The sequence below is a fragment of the Cebidichthys violaceus genome, unplaced genomic scaffold (genome assembly GCF_023349555.1).
Source record: "Cebidichthys violaceus isolate CVI_PGR_0920_01 unplaced genomic scaffold, fCebVio1.0.p SCAF_34, whole genome shotgun sequence".
Taxonomy (NCBI): Eukaryota; Metazoa; Chordata; class Actinopteri; order Perciformes; family Stichaeidae; genus Cebidichthys; species Cebidichthys violaceus.
The window spans coordinates 310413-331961 of NW_027176528.1; the positions used below are offsets into that span (position 1 = coordinate 310413).

At 41.1% G+C, this 21549-nt stretch overlaps 1 protein-coding gene across 1 annotated transcript in view; it reads left to right on the top strand.

The window, feature by feature from the left end:
* LOC137883660 (inactive dipeptidyl peptidase 10-like) overlaps window positions 1–21549 on the top strand; it is a 110028-nt gene that overhangs the window by 43978 nt on the left and 44501 nt on the right. Inside the window, exons 2-3 of the mRNA XM_068725230.1 lie at window positions 19902–20013; window positions 20317–20412. Coding sequence (XP_068581331.1) covers window positions 19902–20013; window positions 20317–20412 — 208 coding nt within the window. The remainder of the gene's footprint in view (window positions 1–19901; window positions 20014–20316; window positions 20413–21549) is intronic.

Here is a 21549-nt window from a genome sequence, read left to right on the forward strand (position 1 = left end):
AAGACAGTGTGCTTAATTCGACTTCAATACATAGCTCGCCCTGTGAGACTGATTGCAGATACGCAGGTGTTCACAGTATGAACGCAAACCTTCTGAATTTAATGACTATTCTGGGTATTATCGCTGAATTCTCTTGGAAAGCTCTTTGCGGTATTGAAATGACTTACAACCGTTTGTCCACATGCATGCTGAACACAGAAGAGATCAGGCTGGAATATCTGTGTGTATTCTGCATGTTAAGGACCCTGAACAAGATGGCCTTTGTTACTGGTTGTCTAAGCAAAACCTTGAGCGATGGACAGTTTATGAATGCAGTGTGCTCTTCTTTTTAAAAGGATTCTCATACAGCCTTTTAAGCGTCCTCATTACTCATTTAGATGCATGGCACAGTGACCAGCAGAATACTTATTGTGTCCACTCCATTGGCTGCTGTTTGAAGAATCAGGCATTTTTTTTTTACTTTTCAAGTTGAGTCAAACCAAATTACCAGATTGCAAAGCTACATCTTGTCAAAGGCTTCTAAACAACAGCAGTTCAAGTGTTACTAAGATGAAGGGAAATGTAATCATCATGCATAAAATGCAACCTAATGAGCGAGACCGAGTCAGTCTGTGAATTGTCTTCTGTTACACAGACAAGGTTACCATGAGCTCCTCAAGGAGCAAACAAACCAACAGGATCTCACTGAAATACGTGAAACAACCACGACCTCTTAGCGGCACAGCGGCACGCAAATTTGACAATTTACATGCCGCCATTTAGGGTTACGCAACAGAACTACTTTGTTGCGTAACCCTTTGTTGCAGACACTGGCCACCTGGGGGAAAGTCTTATGTTTGATCCATCAGTCCACCCCGGCCTGGTCACATACCCTCTTATGTGCATCTACGTAAGTTCAACAACAACAACAACAACAACAACAACAACAACAACAACAACAATGAAAGAACTAAGTAGGTAGATCCGTGTGTGTCAAAAACTTGTTTAATTATGTGTTTTGAAGAATTATACATTTGAGCCTATTTGTTCTCATGGTCATGAGACGCATACAATAATTTTACCCCAAAATACTGTTCTTTTATGCCTCTGGTACTATAGCTTAACATTTCACATCTGACTCGTTGGCTGACAGCTGTCAGGCAAGAGGCTGATTGGTGCGCTACAATGTTATAACTGAACTATGACCAGGACGCACACTTTTTTTGTGACCATTTTCACATCATAGATGATGAACAAAGGCATTGGGTGGAGGAGTGATATTTCTCATAATTGTAAGTAAGGGGAATTGAAGAAAAGGAGTATTTATAAAAACGGACTTTTTTTAAAACAGCAGGAACCACAGGCACATGATAAATCAAAATACGGAAGAAGCAGTGGAAAAATTATTAACCAGATTCAACCGAGAGTCCAAAATTCAGATTCGGTTTTAACCTAGATATAATGTTAAAAAATAGGTTTGTGCAAAAAAATAATTCATATCATCCACCCATTGGCCCACAGAAGGTTTCTATCTTCCTCATCACTGATAGATGACCCCTGTTCTTGATCTCCTGTTTTAGTAGTGGTTCCAGTTCAAATTGAGATGCATTTGAATAACAAAAAGTGAACTTTGGATCCTAAATCCAAAGATATTAAAGTTAACATATAACAATTTTGACTTTCTGGGCCCATGACAATTACATTAAAATCAGGTTGAATAGCATTCAGTGGCATCCATTTATGGCCGAAAGTGGGAGTGATAGGCTGTGGTGAACAATGACACGAAATGGAGCAATGTGTGTCACATACACAGTGTTTACATTGGAGGTTAAGACTCAGTACTTCTGTTTGTTGACTTCACAGTCTAGACAGACTTTCATGCATCTGGCACATTAAAGGACATTTCTAGTTCATACATTTCATCCAGCAGCTCTTTTTGATTGTCCGTCAAACAGCCTGAAAGCATCAGCGGATACGAGTTGTGCAGAAATCACATTATATGTATGCATGCATGCCATTACTGGTGGAAAACAAATGTTGTTTTCTCCCGGCTGTTTTGCAATGCAATAAACTGATGAGCTCAAAAGGGAGTTACAATTGATTCAGCGAATTGATCGCCCTCTGGCTACTGCCAGGGCGGAGACAAATCCCTGAATCTTTTTTTGTCTTGGGAGACCGATCCCCGTGTTATTCAAATCAAATGAGTGGGTTGCTATGTCTACACTTTTCCTCTTCCGATTGAACCTCAACAGCGGCCGGTCACTGGAGGTGGATTCAAACATGAATTGAAATGCTCTACCATGATGTTGATGTACTGCATGTCATTGCAGCATGGTTAGTCCTTTCATACTTCTGTGATGCCCTCAGGACCCAAATCACTAAGCCCCCTTGTTGTTGCTCTGCTCGTTATCTCCTTAAGGTGTCAAAAGTCACCAGTTCCTCAACCAGCTATTAAACTCCATTGGATCCCGCTTTAACGCCACGTTGGAGGACATTGTTATCCACCCTCTCTGCCGCCCCAATCATTTAGCCTGTCAGCCAGACAGCCCAGTGGCTCAATGAAGATTAATTATGATCCCGTGGCTGACAGGGTGGAGGCGGTAATGAGATGTGCCGCATGGCGAGTCTGCGGTGCATCGCTTTCCTCCCTGTCAGATACAGTGTCCTATCTTATCTCCATGCCGCTCTGCAAAAGGTCCGCCCTGACATAATGCCTCTCATGACAGCAGATGGTGAGGAGAGACAGGATGTATGCCGGCAAGCACACACACACACACACACACACACACACACACACACACACACACACCATGGGACAACATTGTAACAACCTCATCATAATGTATGCGGAGCGCTGGTTTGGTTGTGACAGGGTTTCAGTGCCATCACGCAGTTGAAAGGCGTTATCGAGGCTGTAAAAAGAAGGTGTTTGCTAGTTAGTTCAGTGTTATTTTGGTGAGGAGATGAAAGAGAACCCTATTAGTCTCTCCTGGAAAAAAATTATAATTTCCAGACATTTCTTTTCCAAACACAGCAGTTATATATTAAGTTATAATAGGCTGACTCATAAAATATAGCGAAATCTTTTTAATACTAAATCGGCTTTAATGAAGCCTGAAAAATGAGTCGGCTGCCACCACTACTGTAATAGTGGTATTATTTTTTTTATTTGCTATATTCAGTTTTACGGCTCATTTCCTCCCTATGTATTTTTTATATAAATGCTCTTAAAACCTCTTTTACAGCACAGAATATGTTTTTTGTGGTCAGTGATGTATATAGGCATGAAAATGTGGAAATTGCAAGTTTCTTCTTCTTCTTCGTTTGATTTAGTTTTGTATTGTGGGATACCACTGGATAATTGGTTTAGTCCAATATTTCACTCAGTAGATGGGATGAGACTGGCTGTCAGGTATCATAAAATAAACAAAATTGTCTCCCTTTAATGTAGCAGTCAATCTTTCCATTGGAAAAACCCTACATATCTAACTTCCATTCCTTTTATATATTCGTCTTGTAACTTTTAATAAACAGACTCAACGTCCACCAAAGAAGAGGTGACCCACCTCCTTCTTGCATTGGATAACAGAGGAGAGACATTGGAGTAGTTGAGAAAATGTGGTGTTCATTGGAGTCTATGGCTTAAGTGATATTGACTCATTGTATTACAGTAGAAAGGTTTCTTGACTTCAGCGTTATATTTGCCCATTTCCCCTGTTGTGGTTCCACTCTACCACCCATGAGCCAATTTACTTCATCAATGTTATGTTGGTTCAGCAACGCCAGAGAAAATGGCAGTGTAGGAGCCAGAAAGTTAGATTCCTTATTATGATGAAGTATCCTGTCAGACTGGTTGGTATTTGTGCCTCATGTCCACCCATTCATTGTTGATAAATGAACAACTGTTGAAGGTGAAATAGGTCATAAAATAGCAAAGTGAAAGTTTAAGTTATCTTCTGTCTTTGGGTTTCCGCAGCATATCCTATTTTGCACAAACACACGTTACCCTTCAATTTATTAATTTACTGGACTAACACTGGACACCAAACCACGAGTAAACTCCTGAATGGATGTAACTTTAACACAAACCTTGCTCTGCACGTTTCTTGACAATAGCAATACGGCTTAATGGACTTCAAGAAGGAAGCCATTAAAGGCACTTTAGTCTTCGCCTTAAAACAAACAGCAGTTAACAACACAATCTTAACTCGTGGTCCACATTGCCATTTTTTAAAAATAAATGTCTTTAGAAATACATTGTACAACAAAATATGCAGTTTGTCATTGCCTTCCAACTTGACCCATAATGACTTTTTGATTCAGTGTTCTTGGAACGATTGATGGGTCATCCGAAATGAGCTGAGCCACCGTTCCGTAATCCTTTGGCTGAGAGAAGGTATATGTTTGACACTGTTAAGGCTTTCATCCGATTGGGAAAACCCCAAAATATTATTGCAACGTGATCTCAAGGACCACAATGGCGCATGCCGGTTTATCTGATCGTTGCTCAAGGTTATGATGTCGATGGTAAGCTTGACAAATTGTCTGTCTCTGTGATATTTTCAAAGTTAAGACCTACATGTCTCTGCTGTAATAATGATCCTCTCGAACATCTGGAGCAAGGACATTAACCTGACACTTTATTCCACAGCTATAGAGTATGTCCTCATAGTGAGCAAGCGACCACAGGAAGGTTGTCTGAACAGTTGGGGTTAATGAGAGTAGCTTAGTAGAGAGTTTAAAATGTTCTCTGATCAGTTATTATTACGCACTTGTAAAGTTGTGACCACACATTTACAACTGATATGATTCAGCTCTGTTTGTATTTAATTACCGTATACACTTTTGTTCGTTATGTTTCAGTAAAAATGACATGGATCAACATGTTGTACATGAACACATCCTCACTCTTAACTTGTCAAATACAGCTTGGTTCAAACTAAGACGCTTTAGGTTCCCGTCTAGCGGCAGTTTGGGGGCGTGTCAGTTTCCACTCGTTACATGCAACGTGTCTTTTCAAAATAAACTTCCAATGTAGGTTTACTTAGTAGGTTTACAAAAGTACTGAAGATCGTGGTTTGGTTTAAAATAAGTACACTTGTTACAGAACATGCATAGAAGAAGCGTTACATACTTACGTTCCATAACACAATTAAGGTGAAATAAGTCAACATTGGTTTGGTTTCACACAACATACTAAAGCAGTCTCCTGGGTGAATGTCCTGTATCTGTTCGACCCATCCATTCTAAAATCCCACCCTCCCTAAGCGTCCTTTATTGCTCTTTATATTACATCAGTACATCCAGTTAAAAGCGCTGCATCTCATACATATGCTAAAGGTCGCCTCATGCATTGGCATTAAATATTGTATTAATTCTGTATTAAAGTGAGCATCTGATTGTTCTAAACCATGACATACCGGCACCACTTGCAGTAGTACCATAATCTCATTACACACCCGTTTGTGTGTTAAAGGATATGTAAAAGATATTTAAGGCCTTAAGGTTTTGTGCGATTGAATGACTGTAGCGGTGACACCAAGAAACTAAGCAATCTGCCAGATAAAAAGGCTAAGAAGAAGAAGAGTGCGAGCTAGAGAACATTCATGTAAACAACACAAATATTAAAAGTGGCTTATGTAGAAGAAAATGTGTTAAAAATATTTTGTCAGGCCAAAGGAATTCATAAAATCTGAATGTTTTGAATGAAACAACCCAAATATTTTGGATTTATTTTAGACATATGTATACTGCAGGCTGAATACTTCCTACACTATCCTATCACACTGTAACAAGGCTATACAGATGCAGGAAAACTAAATAGCAAGCAATATATATTAATCAAACAGCCTGTGTGATAAAATATCTGGCTGACCTTATTTTCATAAAGGCAAATTGTACTAATTGTAATTCTGCAGATAAATCAATTGATTGCTTTTCACTGAAATGACGGTTTCAGCAAGTATCCAGGATGGGAAGACTGCCTTTAACTGACTTTCCTTTCTTTTAATTAAAAAGCTCATTGGAAGGAGATGAATTGGCTGATAACATCACTACCTTTTCTCTGACCTCAATTTGGCTCTGCTCGCCTCTGCAAATGAGTCTGGAGAACCTGTCTGCGCATGAAAACTCACTTTGTTATAACCCGTCAGATTAATTCATTAAATCTGGCCGTGAGTTTTCTTTCCTTAATGTTCTGGATTGTTCACGGTGGAGCCGCGAGTCCACCGTCAGTGTGGACTATCGGACACGGCCCATGACAGTTCTAATTAGTATGAGCAGATTACTGCATGGCAAAGGTGGGACAAAATCTGACAGCCCTTTCCGACGGGAAGGTGAAGCCGTTATATCAAAGTAACAGTACATTGTATTCTCACTATTTGTATGAAAAATGAAAGTAACAAGTACAGTTGTTAAATGAATGAGTGCAGACGAGAAGTAATAGTTCTCTGTGAATCATAATGGAGTAGAAGTATAAAGTAGCCTGGAATAGAAATTCTCCATGTAAAGGACAAGTACCTCAACTTTGTACTCAAAAACAGTCCTTAAGTAAATGTACTTCAAATTTGCAGAAAGCAGATTAAGGAGACAAAAGACTTTTGCTGCTGGAGAAGTTTTGTCATTAAAACCAGCAAAACATTTAAATATAAAAATCAGCTAATTTCAATATTTTCATGTCCAAATATAAAATGTGCTGGAGGGCATCGTCAAAACGAACCGTCTGCTTGTGCAACGGGATTGGCCGCTGCCTGTTGTCGGATTGATTTCAAGTATTAAAAACAACATGTTAAATCTTTGGGCTTGAGGAGGATATCAAGTCATTCCAAGTCAAAAGCCTTAAGTCAAGGACAGGACCCAAGTCACTGATGTTGAAGTATTTTTGGATTATGTCATATTGAGTCTTTAGTCATCACATTTAAAAGGGACAATTCTCCACCTCTTAAGTGGATGTCCAAACAGTCTTGATGGTAAATGTGAAGCAATAGATTCCTCAGTGCTTCTATATTGACCCAGAAAGTTCACAGCTGGTGTTCTTCCTGCATCCAGCGCCTTCATTTGAAGTGACTCAGTTGTTGCAGAGGATGCAATGGACAAGTACATCTTTTACAGTGTTTTTAATGCCTCTGATATTGATATACTGAATACATACTGATATATAACTATTTGAGCCAGAGTATATATGGCCTAATAAATGCAACGGAGGGGCCCGGCAGGGACCCTCCACAACCTGAGCTGCAGAGAGCATACACTAACTAGTGGTGCCTTTGCTCAAATAACCTCCAATGCCACCAATCATTCTGCTGCTATGAATGTCAGTGTGGACAGTTTTTTTTGTTGGATGCTGTCGCCCGTGCCAACCCCCAGACGCACATGAACTGTGTGTTACGGTGCATGAAAATGTTACTCCTCATATTAGGAGATCTCAGGTTTCTGGCATGTACTGAGGAATTTATTGCTTCAATCGACTATACAGTTACCATCAACACTGACTGGACAATCATATGTCAAAAGGCGGCAAATTTCCCCTTTAATGACTGGAGTCCATGTCATATCTCTGCAGCATTTTCATTTTAAGCTTGTATCAATTTAGATTTACTGAAATTTAAGAACATTCCTCACCATCGCAGGAAAGAAGCAGTGCAATAAAGAGTGGAAAAATACCATTTAATGTTGTTGTATTACAGTCATGCACTTCAACTCGTTGCCCTACTTCCCATATGGTCCTCCACACACACACACACACACACACTCACACAGCCCACCACAACTACCCACTTTACCAAACAGGCAAGCTGCGCCTGCTCGATAACGCACTCAGAAACACTGAGAGCCAGCAGCACTTCAACCACGCTCACAGCCTCCAGTGCTACTGTGATGCGTTCCTGCTTCTGTGGCTCCACTGTGTGCTGAAATGTCTCAGATAGATAGATAGATAGATAGATAGATAGATAGATAGATAGATAGATAGATAGATAGATAGATGAGATGAGATATATGAACTGAAAAACACCCCTGGGACTTTGAACTTGTTATCTAAACAAAGAAAAAAAAAGAAGAAAAGGGGATCACTCCATTACTTTAATATGTATTTACACTAGAACGATCATTATAGAGAGGGGGAAACATGTTAAAGGTTTTCTTTTATTAATAAATTGTATCATAGTGTTTTTTTTTCATACATCTCCTGTAGATAACTACATACATTACAAGTCTTGTGTTATTCACGACTGCTTATCATCCATCTGCCACTCAACCTCGTCCTGAGCCAGACTCTTTTAGGTTGTAGGCTGCTATGGACATCTGGCTCTGAAATGATGTCATACCATGTGAATAACACAGATAGCATGAATCAAACTTAAGGAGGTCAGGGGATGTTGTATGAAGACCTACAGAGTCCACATAGGAAGGAGGTCCAGGTGGATGTACAGGTCAAACAAACACAGGACCTTCACCCAGGAGGCCGCTGTTTGTGTCCCGTGTGAATCCAGAAGTCTAGTTGGCTTAGTTTTACCTACTTTTGATACGTAACTTAGGTACTTATCGCCACGTACACAAGTTTCGTAACAACACTACTTATTCGAACCCAAACCACACTCTTTTCTGAAACCTAACCAAGTACTTTTGTGAGTTTGTTGGCTGAACAACAGGTTCTGCACTATGGGGGCCTTGCGCAGATGCAGTAATTGCTACTCTTGATGGACGAATGCTCTGAGTATGTTTGAGTTATCTCTGGTAAACTAGTTAAACGGTGTATATTTCCAGGGCTTTTATTGTGAAAGTTAAGAATGGAAGGAGTGGATCTGGTCTGCGCTGCCTTTGTCAAGGTTGAAAGTAGTTGTCTTGGTTTGGACTTTGGAGTCTCCACGTTGCTGCACAATATAAGTGTACATTTTGAATATGTCCATTCTGATCAACATGATGCCTGATGCTATACCTCTATTCACAGTGCCAAATCTCAGCAAAAACAACCCTGTTCCATAAAAACAAATGGTGTTGCTTTTTCTCTACATGACATTATTGCTCTGTTTGAAAGTACTCATGACAGAAACACACGCAAAAAAACGCTCAAAAACAAATCCCCCGGCATGAAAAGGCCTGAAGACCTGTCAAAGTCGGAGTACGCAGGCAGTACTTGCTGCTTATGACGAGTTAGGAGGTAGCAATCATTGGCTAACATCGGCCTACAGTATGTCCCCTGGAGAATTGTGATTAAAAATGTGGCAAGCTAGAGTGTGCAAGAAGGTTGAACTCAGCAGGGAGGAACAGGCAAACCACGAGCCTCCCAAAAGACCCACCACACACAGCACATCATACAGTGTATTTACATCTGTGGAATTAAGAATACAGCAGCTTCCCATTTGGAACTTTATCTCGGTCCCCTATACCTGTATGCATATGATGACCCCGTTTCTGTCTAAGATGAGTAATGAATCCGTTGTTGCTCCGTCAGCACCAGACTACTTTATCTCCCTCGGTTTGTTTGCAAAGATTACAGCGTTCACCTCGCAAGCCTTTTTATGCAACCAAAGGACATCGCCCACGCCTGCTTTCTCTTAATATTCAGTGTCCCGAATAACCGCTGAAGCACAGCATTCCTCCCTGCTTTTAATGCGACAAAAAATGTCAAGTGCTCCCAGCTCCACACTCCAAGCAAGGTGATATATTATCTCTCATATTCAGCCTTTGGGATATTTATTTGAATATTTCGCTCTGCTAATTCGTAATGTAAATATTGTCCCCGTCCGCCAAAGAGCTCGGTAAAATGTTGAATGGAGGCGCAGCGTGCGCTCCATTTATTTAGCTTGTCGACAGGATAAGCATGCTAACGTGTCATATCCATGAGGCCAAACACTCTACAAGGAGCATTCAAGACCACATGAGGCCGGAAATCAAGCCGACTTGGTACCAGATCAGATTTTGGCAGGATACATCAGATTCGCCCAATATTTACAACATCATTGAATGAGTAGTAAATCAGGGGAAATACATTGTATTGTGCTCTTCACAGAGCGATAAGCTCATCTACTGATGGTGTGACACTTCTCACTCTGTATTCTGTATTCACCACTCCACTACTACAACTACTGACAATGCGGTTTGCGTCGCCAGGAGCAGGATTCATGAATGAGTAGTCTTTTCGCAAGATAGTTTTGAGCGTGTTCCGCCTCAGGTTGGCGGTGGTCAGAACAACCGGGGGCCGAACTCGCTCAAAACTGTGGAGGTGACAATGGGCCATCACCATTCTGAGTGACCCTGTTTTTTTGGAAGCCTTAAGCTTTTTGGGATCCACGATCTCCCGAGACCTCAAGTCGATTTTGAACATAGACGCCTTCAGAAAAAAGGCCCAGCAAAAGGATGCAATTCCTGCGCCGAAGTTCAACCTGCCTCCAGAGCCGCTGATCCACTTCTATTTACACTGCAATGAGCCCGTCTGTTCTCTGGATCAGCTACCAAACAGGACAGGAACAGACTACAACAGATAATCATGACTGAAGAGACAATCATTGAAGCCAGCCTACTCTCCATCCAGGACTCAAGTCACCTCCAGAGTCAGAAAACGGGCAGGAAGCATTCACTGGGGAGCAAAGATGCTGCGAGAGATGAAAGACACAGTTTCACTTCACCTTCTTAATCCAGTATGAACGCAAAGAATTGAAGACATTTTTTTGATATTCAGTGTGACTCACGCTTTCATTACACAACTCCTGAACCTGCCTGACATTCATTCCATTTTTAAGTTTTTTTTTCAGTATCAAAGTAATAAAGTGATTACTTGTCTACATTTCAAACTGGAACTGCTAATAGCTAATTCGGCATACTTTTACCGGTGCTAATTTAGGCTTAAAAATGGGGCTCAATTTCTAGCCCGCAGCTACTAACTCCATGACAACACTAGACTTCTTTCACATCCCTCAAAGCCACAACAATTTGGGAACTGTGGTTCCAAAAACACAGAGCTCAGCACAGGATCAAGGGTGACCGAGGATGATGTGGGGACGCAGTGGTCTCCGTTTAGTCTGAGGGAGGGTCCCACAGTGTCAGACTTTGAAAACTCCTCATTGAAATAAGACTGAAAATTAAAAAAAGTTCCTTTGAAGAATAGCCTTGTTCTCACAGACTGTACAGCTCTGGTCAGAAGCCTGAGTACTCTGGTTGGCTTGGGGCATGCAGGCAAGAGTGAAAAATGTTGCATCGAGACCAAAATACAACTTATTTTGAATTTAAGAGAAAAGAAGACACGGGGAAGATTTACTTCATGTCACGGCTTTTAATCCAACAATCTTTCGAGACCCTTTCCAGCTTTTGCGCTTCTGTAGCACTTTGTCTGCTTCGTTACTGATGCTGATTATTATGAGATTTAGTAATATGAGTTTTTATGTATTAGGGATGATCCCAAATATTAAAGTGATTTTTGTTAAACCAAACACAATATGTTTTGTTCCTTCACAATTTGGCACAGTTTGCATAGAAAGCAAAACAGCTTGCACAGCTCACCGAAGGTCAATTTTCTCTTGCTGTTCTTAAAAGTAAGTAAGTTATTGTTGCATAGAAATGCATTTTGAAGTGCAGTTATTTGAAATAGTCTCCTGCTCACTTACTATTTGCTCCTTTGCTTGTGATGAAAATGCCAAAAATCGTTAATGCATATACATGTATCATGTCTAACCGGCTTTGTCATCACCTATCTGACTCCTGCTGCTGCTGCTTTCATGTTTGTTAATCCTGTCAGAGCGATGTTTGCGATCCTGAAAGCCTGTTCTTTAAAAGCTACCTTCCAGTCCGAATAGCTATTCGGCAACCTCTGGTGCAGAGAAATGAAACCAACGCGGAAGTGCCCTAATCTGCTGTTCCTCAAATGGCCACTTAAGGCAATCCCCATAGACCTCCTGTGTTAAAATGACTTTACAGCAGAAATCAATATGTTTACACACTGGTACAAAAACGGTCCTGTTCCTAATATCCCTGTTCATGACAAATGAACCCCTAGCGTAAGTTCAGGTACGAAGACTCTGCTCTCGTTATAAATAATGAGTGAGCATGTGAAAGGAGTGGATGGCAGATGTATGAAAAAATAATCTACAAGCCTAGTGTTGGGTTAGGGTTAGGGTTACACAAGGCGTGTAGATTATTGTTAGATTAGCTGGTCTCTTCTATCCACACAACGAAACAATGTCATCGTTAGCCTATCATTCTGCTGCTGTCTCTCTTAAATATGATTGTCTCTCTGCCTTCAGTACATTCATGCCACCTCCCCATCTCCGCCCAATCTTCGCAGATTCATCATCTTCATCAACTCATCATTCTATCAGCCTCATCATCACCGCCAGTGTCTGGACTCCACGAGGGGGGGGGGGGATTTACAATTAAGGGCATTGTCTTTAAATGACAGGTGGGTGCCAACCCACATTGCTTGCAGTTCGCCTTTTTTCCCCCCAGAAGAACCACTCAATGTTGAATCGCATTATTTTTTTACCAGCTGTTTTTGGTTAACAGTAACATCCCTTGTTGGACACGGCGATCACATTTACTATCTGCTGTAGAGAGAAATACAGACTTACTGCCAAATGCAAGCAAATGGCGACAACAATACTTGGCCAATAGCCAATGCACTTGCAGAGTAGCAAGAGCCAATCAGCCCCACACGGCATCAAAGTTGTGCCATCCGCTTTCATCGCCAAAGGCTTGGCTCAAGGCACTTGGCGTTGTGGACGTGGGGGCTATCCCACCAAACGGCTACATGCTGAGCCGAGCACATCTGAAACACCATTCTAAACTGCAGCAACCAATGCCATGTATTAATCCACAATTACATTCATCTCTAAGTTACCCACCAGCACTAAAAATGCATGTTATCTCTGCTGCCAATAGGTGGAGCTTTTTTTCTGAATGCCCTTTTCATCATCAACTCAGAACATCAAATTTAGCAATTTAGCAATTTCTCCACCTGAGATGTGGTGAGTGAAGAGCTGGAGCAGAGAGGGTCCTTACTGGTGTTCTAGGTGATGGAGTACGACGGGGGTAAATACTCGTAACACTAACATGGCGGAGCGCTATCCAGAGTGCAGGCTTTGACACTATAGCAAAGAGATCTGAGGATTACCATGGCTGACAACACGAGGTGTGCAGGAGGAATACACCACAAGCGCAGTATGAATTAGGATGCATCATGCAGTTACTTGCTATTGTTAAAGCTGAAAGTTGCAAGTACCACTGATTGAATTTAGAGAAAGCAAAGCGACAACTGGACGCACAATAGGATGTGTGAAATTTACCAACTGACATATTACGATGGTCAACTGCCAAGCCAATAAGAAAGAGTTTAAGCTTGTCGTAAGGGTTGAATGCTGGGATTTAGGATCCTGGTATGTCAAAGGGATTCCAAAATCTGCGCCGCTTTCCAGGAATAGAATACCTGCAGGAACCTGGGGTTTATATATTGTGTGTATGTGTGTGTGCGCCTGTGTGTTTTGTCAGGAATCTGTATCATGTTGCACAATACATGTCGTGTTTTTATCATGTAAAGTGCCTTTTAAAGCGCTATACAAATGTATTATAATCTTTAGTATTATTATTATTATTAATATAAACAAAACAGGGATCCATTCTGGTACCTCTAATACTACTATGTATATTGCCTTCTCCAAGCTTCATTGACAATACCAAAGGATTGGAATGCCAGTATTACTGTAAAAAAAAAACTGGATCACCTTTTCAGCTACACTTGCAGAGTCTTACCTTTGTGCAAATTTGGTCAGCTAAACAAATGTACGTCATGAAAGGGACAATTTGCACTTAAACTGAAAAAACAACAACCGTACACCTTTTGAATTCCTGTTTCTCTTTTACATTGAACCAATGTTAACTCCTTATAACGCACACGTCATTCAAACTGGACAGAAACAATAATAAAACTCACTAAAATTACAGTCACACGACACACACACACACACACACACACACACACACACACGACTCACTCTTTTTCGGTTGTCATCAGAATGGTTCTGTTTCTGTTGGCGTTGGAGGGAAATTCCTCCGGCCATTTGCTCCCCTCTGCAGCTGCAGCCTCGAGCGTCTGGCTGCATAGGGCCGGCCAAAACACGGTCAGATCTCCACTGAAAAAGAACCTCCATAACTTCATCTGCACTAATATTTTGGAATCCCATTTTCACTGTTGGGAACATAACAACAAGGACCTGTGTCCAGAGCAGCACTCTGTAGTTCTTCCTTACCTCCAACTACGTCACTTTCACGTCACTGGATGCAGGAAGAACAACAGATTTTGCAGCTGCTCCCTGGAGACACAGAGAACATCTGCAAGAACATCTGCAGATGTGTTTTGTTTTTTTTTACACAAGATTCCTAACCAAATCTGACGCGGTTAAAAATCCACAGACTTTCACTTGAAGACTAACGAGTTGTTTCAGCAAATGTATGTCTTTTGAACTTCCCCACTTTCATTAAAGAGCAGTGCACAGCTGTCTCCACATAGCGGATCAGAAAGTTCAGAACGGGGTTTTAACACTGGTTTATGATCTGACAATGTTGTACGGTTGTCATTGTGTTTTTTTACATCTCAAATATATGGCAGATAACTTTTAATATTGTTGTTCCACTCAGAATACCGTCATAAAATCTAATGACTGTGAAAAACATTAAAAAAAAATCATTAATCCATCTTAATGTGATGCATTTTTTTGTTTATGGAGATAAATCCTACTTTGCGAATCGCATATGCTCTGTATTGTGCCGGCGGTCCTGCTTCAGATTCCGAAGCTATCTCTGGTAGAAGAAGAAAAAAAAAAAAAAGCTGGAGGCTTCGTTTCAGACAGAGATTACGACTGAGATTAGCTGCTCTATAACACAGTGCACTTCATGGCCCGTTTACTGTGCAGTTCATTTTCTGCAGCTGTGTTGTATCTTCCAAACAGCACCTGGCGCAGTGCTTCAGATAGCTGAGAACATTTCACTAGAAGTCAAATCACATTTCGCCGTCACAAAGACGGAGTGAGGAATCGCGTGTGCACTTCAGCTTCTTGGAAGGTGTGGAGGGAAATGCTTTGCCTCTCTTGACAGGTGAGCCGGCGAGATACAGCATCATTGTAGTTGCTATCCGTTGGATCGTGTTGCTGTGTAAGAAAGAAGCTTTCTAGCATGCTGCTGACAAACAGTCAGACCTTGACTTTGGTATTGTTTAAAAAAAAAAAAGCAAAACTTTTTGGACTGTTTAAAGGTGAGAGAATACTGGCTTACCAGGTGTGGACAAGCTTGATAAAGTTTAGTCTCAAATTCAAGTGACATCATCACCACAGATTTTGTGCCCCCACTTTCCACTGTAATCAAAACGGCAAAAAAAACTATTTAAATTAATGTTAAATCTAACCTTAACCAGACCTAATCTGAGACACTACCCTCCACAAGCTTACTGTATTCTTTAATAATAATACCTAATAATAAAACATGCTTCTCTGGAGGTAAAATGAATAAATGATTGGATTGATTAATAAGTGTTGCATCGCCTGAAGTCAGTGCTTCATTTGAAAGCTTTGTGTTTTAGAAGGTATTTTATTATGTTAGGCAGGGGCTGGAAAAAGGTAGCCTGGTGGTTTCAGACCTCTCAATTACCACACGCACTTAAAATTTCATCAGCTGTTCAAAATGGTCTGGTGTTGCGGTAGAAAAAAAAAAAAAAGAGACGCTCAGAGCAACTAATGTAGTATAAATGGCGAAGAAAAAAAAGCAGGGGAGAGGAGAGGTAGGATTGGTCAAACGAACACAGGACTGTCACATAGGAGAACGCTGTTCATGTCCTCTGTCAAACAAACATATTTTGACTTATTTTGACTAACGCCAGTTACATACCAAGAATACTAATCTTAACCCAATCCATAATCTTTCCCGAAGTCTAACCAACTGGTTTGGTTGCATAAGTAAACCTAAAAACTAAATAAGCATACGTTGGAGCTTTATTTTGAAAACACCATGTAACAAGCATCTTGTGAACACTACAGTTAAATGTTTGAGAGACATATTTCTTCAAGCAAGATTGTTCATTTTAAAGCTCAATGTTTCCGCTCGACTGTGCGAAACCTACGCCCTGCACCGTCTTTGAGCTCTTTGTTTTTTCGGTCTTGCAGTCCACAGCTTCACCGTTCGGCTCGGTCTCACTGCCGACAGCTGAAGCCTGCACTTAGACGAAAGCTAGTGGAGCATTTAGCAGCTAAAGAGCAGGAGAAATATGAATTGGTGGAAAGCAAAACAAACCAAAGCACGCTCAACTCATTGACTTTATTAGATTGATTTATGTGTCAATTTTGTTTACGGCTTGTTCCAAGTTATCAAAAATGAATTTATTGAGTTTTTAAATGCTCCTTGCAGTAGCTTTTGTCGAACGTGGGTAGGACAGCTTTGTTTTATTCACTAACGATTGGTCAAGTCAGTAGAAGTTATGTCATTACAAATGAATGAATGTCATGATATTTTGTGGTTTTAAACGGATATATAGCAGCAGCGTTTTTACTTTTCCCAGGAATGGCTGAGAATACTCACTGGATTACAGCACGCGAATATGTACGCTATCAGGAACATAACGGCCCGTCAGCTCAGTGTATCATTGGAGGCCTATGAATAATGATCTGATGAAGAAATCACAATGGCAAATAACGTTTCCTGAGGGTTGCCAGAGTTAATGAGGCTAAACGAGACAGAGAAAACAAAGACAACACAAACAACGTGATGTTGAATCTGGACTGGAAGAAAAGTCTTCAGTGTGAAAAATGACTTTTCTCTCCGAGCGATCCCGAATGTTAGTATGGAGAAGCTGCAAGGACTAGATGTAAGGCTGAATAGAGTTGTAGAGTAGAACTAGGGGGGGATATCCTGGAGCTGGCAAGGCTCCAGGATATTTATCTTCAAATCACACCCCCCAATGAAAAGACTTGGAAAGCAAATAGATCCATAAACACACAGACAGGTTTTCGGTAGCTTGGGGCTATGTAAGCGAGATGGATATATTTATAACACTGCTCTGTCACTGCAAATGAAATAAGGCTGCATAATTGATGTCAGGAAGATAAAGAGCTTGAGATGCGTCCAGAAATGGGCCTGGTCTTCAGAGAATTGTTCTGTCCCGTTCACACTGTGAAAGCTTTCATCAAGTTCTGCAGAGTGAGAACAGCAAGGATTCTACAAGCCTCTGGGTTCGTTCCAAGTAGCAGGTTTACTGAGTTTCATGGAAAAAGAAGAAAAACAGTTCCTGTACCGTCTGTTAATAATGCTGTATGGTATTTTCCATATAGTACCATCTTCATCAAATGTGCTAACCTACCACCCAGCTCTGCATCTCCACCAAATCCATCACCCCCACCACCCACTCCACCATCACCAACTGTCTCACAGATATAAAAACCTGGACGCAAGCCAACTTTCTCAAACTCAACAGCGACAAATCTGAAATCCTCATCATCATCGGCCCCAAATCAGTAAACAAATCCCGCCACAACTTCTCCCTCTGCATCGATGGCACCACTGTTCCTGCTTCCACACGTGTCCGTAATCTTGGAATCATTTTTGATCCTTTTGAACGCCACATCAATCACATCACAAAAAACGTCTTCTTTCATCTAAAAAATATCGCCCGTCTCCGCCCCTCCCTCTCCTCCTCAGCCGCTGAAACACTCATCCTCGCCTTCATCACCTCTCCACTGGACTGCTGCAACAGCATCCTGTACGGCTCACCCACCAAAATCATCAACAACCTACAATACACCCAGAACTCAGCTGCTCTCCCACTCCACCAGAGATCACATCACCCCAGTCCTTCAGAACCTCCACTGGCTCCCCATACAGCAAAGAATCCAGTTCCAGAATCTCCTCATCACATACAAAGCCCTTCACAACCTCGCTCCTTCATACCTTTCAGACCTCCTGCATCGACAAGCTCCCAACCGCAACCTCAGATCCGGTCAACCGATGCTAACCTCCTTGCCCCCCCCCCCACTCTATCCAAACATCTAACCTGTGGGGACAGGGTCTTCTCCATCGCTGCCCCCCTCCCTCTGGAACTCCCTCCCCCAGCACCTCAGACATTCTCCGTCACTCTGCACTTAAAACTCATCTATTTAAATCTGCTTTTGTTTATCTTGTGCTGTTCCTTACTGTTATGTCATCTATTTTGTTTATATTAGAATTACTTCTATTGTTTCTGTTTTTACCATGTAAATTCTCTTTGAGTACCTTTTAAAGCGCTATACAAATAAAATGTATTATTATTATTATTAACCTATTTGGGATAATACTCTAGAAATTAGAAATACTTTATTTAAATTTAAAAAATTGTAAATTTTGCAATTACTGCCATTGATTTTACACATTGGGCATCAGGGTCTGCGGGACATCAAACGATGTGGAAGTAAAGCCAATGTCAACAAAACCCATCTGTCTAATGTCAGCCTACCTCGTGTGGAGCTTAAGGGATTTTCTATTGCTTACTCTAGAGGAGCTCTGGGTCTGTTGCCAACAGTGGCAGACCCCAGTGTGAAGACACTGCAGAAGTGCATTAAACGTGCATTCTTTATAATGACCATCAGGGGGCGACTCCTCTGGTTGTATGAGAAAATGACTCTACTTCTCTCTTGATTTATTCCCTCAGTAAACATTGTAAACATGAGTTTATGGTCTCAGTCTCTAGTTTCAAGTCTTCTTCACCACAGCATGATGATTTAACAAATTATGGTCCATTTAGAGTCAAACAGACCATAAAGCAGGGGATGCTTTAAGGCGGAGCTACCTTGTGATTGACAAGTCGCTGCCAGAGCATTGTCTGGTCTGGGAGTTGTCTTGTTTTTGTCTTAGAACTTTAACCCTTTTACTGTGTCTTTTCAGTTCATGACAGTGAATTGTAAAATTGTTGTCGCCTTGTTCAGCGTTTGGTTTTACTTAGCCCTTGTGACACTTCTGGTTAAAAGGAAAACCATGATGGCGACAGCCAAATTGCCAATCTCGAGGCTTCAAAACCCGTAGTCCAGAGACCAATGGGTGACGTCACCGTGACTATGTCCACTCCCTATATACAGTCTATGGATGCCACTGATTGGGACCTGCTGTTCCATAAATCCTTCAAAATCAATGGCTCTTTCACAGCTATACGACTCTGCAGCCATGCATCATCCAATTCCTAAAACATTATCATGATTCTGTAGCCAAGCCTGTTTTCTGGTTTGGAACATTTCATCGGAGACCAATGAGCAGTAAATATGTGTATTAAACCCTGAAGCTATCTTTGCAGCTGTCAATTTGTGACGACCAACTCAACAACCGAGTTCACAGGGTGTCGAGCAGGACAGAGAACCTTGGTGGTCCTTTTCATTTTCCCTGCAGCACTTTTACTTCCTCGTCATGTTCAACAACACCAGGCTGAATGGTTTGATAATAGGAGCGAGAAGAGAAAGAACGTGTGTTTAAACAACTGGCATTGAATACTGTTTTTAGAGAGCAGTGGATTACATGGTTGAAGTAAGAACTATTCAGAAGATTGACGTAACGTTTCTTCAGTTGCTGCTTTTGATATAGCTATGGGTTGACTTTGATACTTATAATTCACATACTTGTATGTATATGCCCTTTTTTTTCCATAGTATCTCCTTTAGTTCGGAGTATCAGAACTGTGAGTTTAGGGACGCAAGCGGCAAACTCCGTTTTGCTTTAGCAGTGGGTGCTTTTTAATCTTACGTACTTTATCGATGCCCAAAGGATTTATGCACAGGCTCAGTCAACCAATGCACCGATTGGCGTAATGTGTCTTGACCAAGGACACTTCAGCAGGTTGCAGCAGGTTACTGGGGGAATCTATTTCCTTTGTGTTGCTATTTTGGCACTATTTCCATGATTGATTGACACTATTTGTCTCTCTTGCCGTGTAGGACATAGGACCTATTGGACCAGAAAGAAACTGGAAGGGCATCGGCATCTCCCTGCTGGTTATTGTGGCAGTGCTGTCTCTCATTGGTCTGTCCATCGTTCTGCTGTCAAAAGGTGAGGCTCCCTACGGATCCGATAGACTGTCAGGGTCACAGAGTTTGTGAGAAATGGAGGATTGTATTTAAGCAGTGCTTCAACTTGATATTCCAGTCATTTATGAAACATGAAGCTTTGTCTACCTTACCTTGTACCTGTTCCTTCATAACATTACAGTTTCCTTTTGTGTCTCAAACCTCTGTAGCTTTATTTTAAGACTTCAAATGAAAACAAAACACATTTTAGTATATTTTGTTGTTGTATGATTGTTGAATAATTCTTAACAGTAAAAGAAATATGATTTTTTTTCCCCTTCTGTAGATGACGGTGGTAAACCCTTCGGTTCACAGTTGACACTGGATGACCTCTTTCAAAGAAACTTCCAAATACATGATCCTGATGCAAAGTGGATCAGTGGTAAGTCTGTCACAAAGCTGAATTCGAACACTGCAAATCATTTTGACGTTATAGAGGAACATTTGCACGCTGCATTCAAAAAGCCTGCCCTCAGCTTTGCATGTAAAAATACGATATATGTCTCCATCTGGTGGATGAATTGTGTTACTACACTAATTATACAGGCATTATGCATGAATACAGTCTGGAGTTGTCAACATAGAGCATCGGTGTGTGGTTTTCTTTGAATGGGACCAGGTGTAGAGGTCTGATTGATTGATTTTGCCAAAAGATGGATTTAAGAGCTATAATATGTAAATACACATGATATTCTCCTGACATCAAGATATTCACGATTCATTTCCGGTAGTCATTCTTAAGCAGGGGCCTGAGCCAGAGGCCCAGGGAGTAAAACACACTATTGCACATGAGTAACCTTCAAAGAGTCCAAACATACAAACACAGCCCATCTGTTGCACTTACAAATAATTTCATGAACATTTCAAATTTAATGTCTCAGGATTTGGGTCATGTTGAACTTGTGGTTGAGAGACAGGTGCCTTTTTCTTCAGCGAATCAAGCGCTACATTTAGGTACAGCAACAGAGTCCCGGGAATATGTTTGGAGTGTTGTACAAACCCTGACAAACCCTAATCCCAGAGACCAGGTTTCACATCCTGAGGTCTGTCTGTCTGTCTTAGGCAACAAAAACACTTTAGCTACGGTTAGGGAAAGATCAAGGTTTGGATCAAATGTTATCACATCTTGTGTAATGCTCGAAGTCCCTGCAGACTTGTTCTGTGTTAAATAGAGACCACAATGTTTCTCTGATCTTAACCAAGTGCTGCAGTACCTAAACACAACCAGGTGAATAATTCTATAGTCACTAAAACTGGACACTCGATTGCGAGATCCAATATTTTAGAAAAACGAATGCTGCTTAACTCTGTCTCTTCAGACGTCGCTTTAGTCTTTTATTGTGCTTTTCTTTTAAACTGCTGAGTCGACTCTGTCAAACAACAAAACAGGCTTTTGTGTGGATTCTTTATTGTATTACTGAATGGTCGTCTTGTCTTTCTTCCGACGCCGAAGCTCAGTTTCTACATGTGATCACTCAAACATCACATGAGGTACTGTACGCAACAATAGCCTATGTGA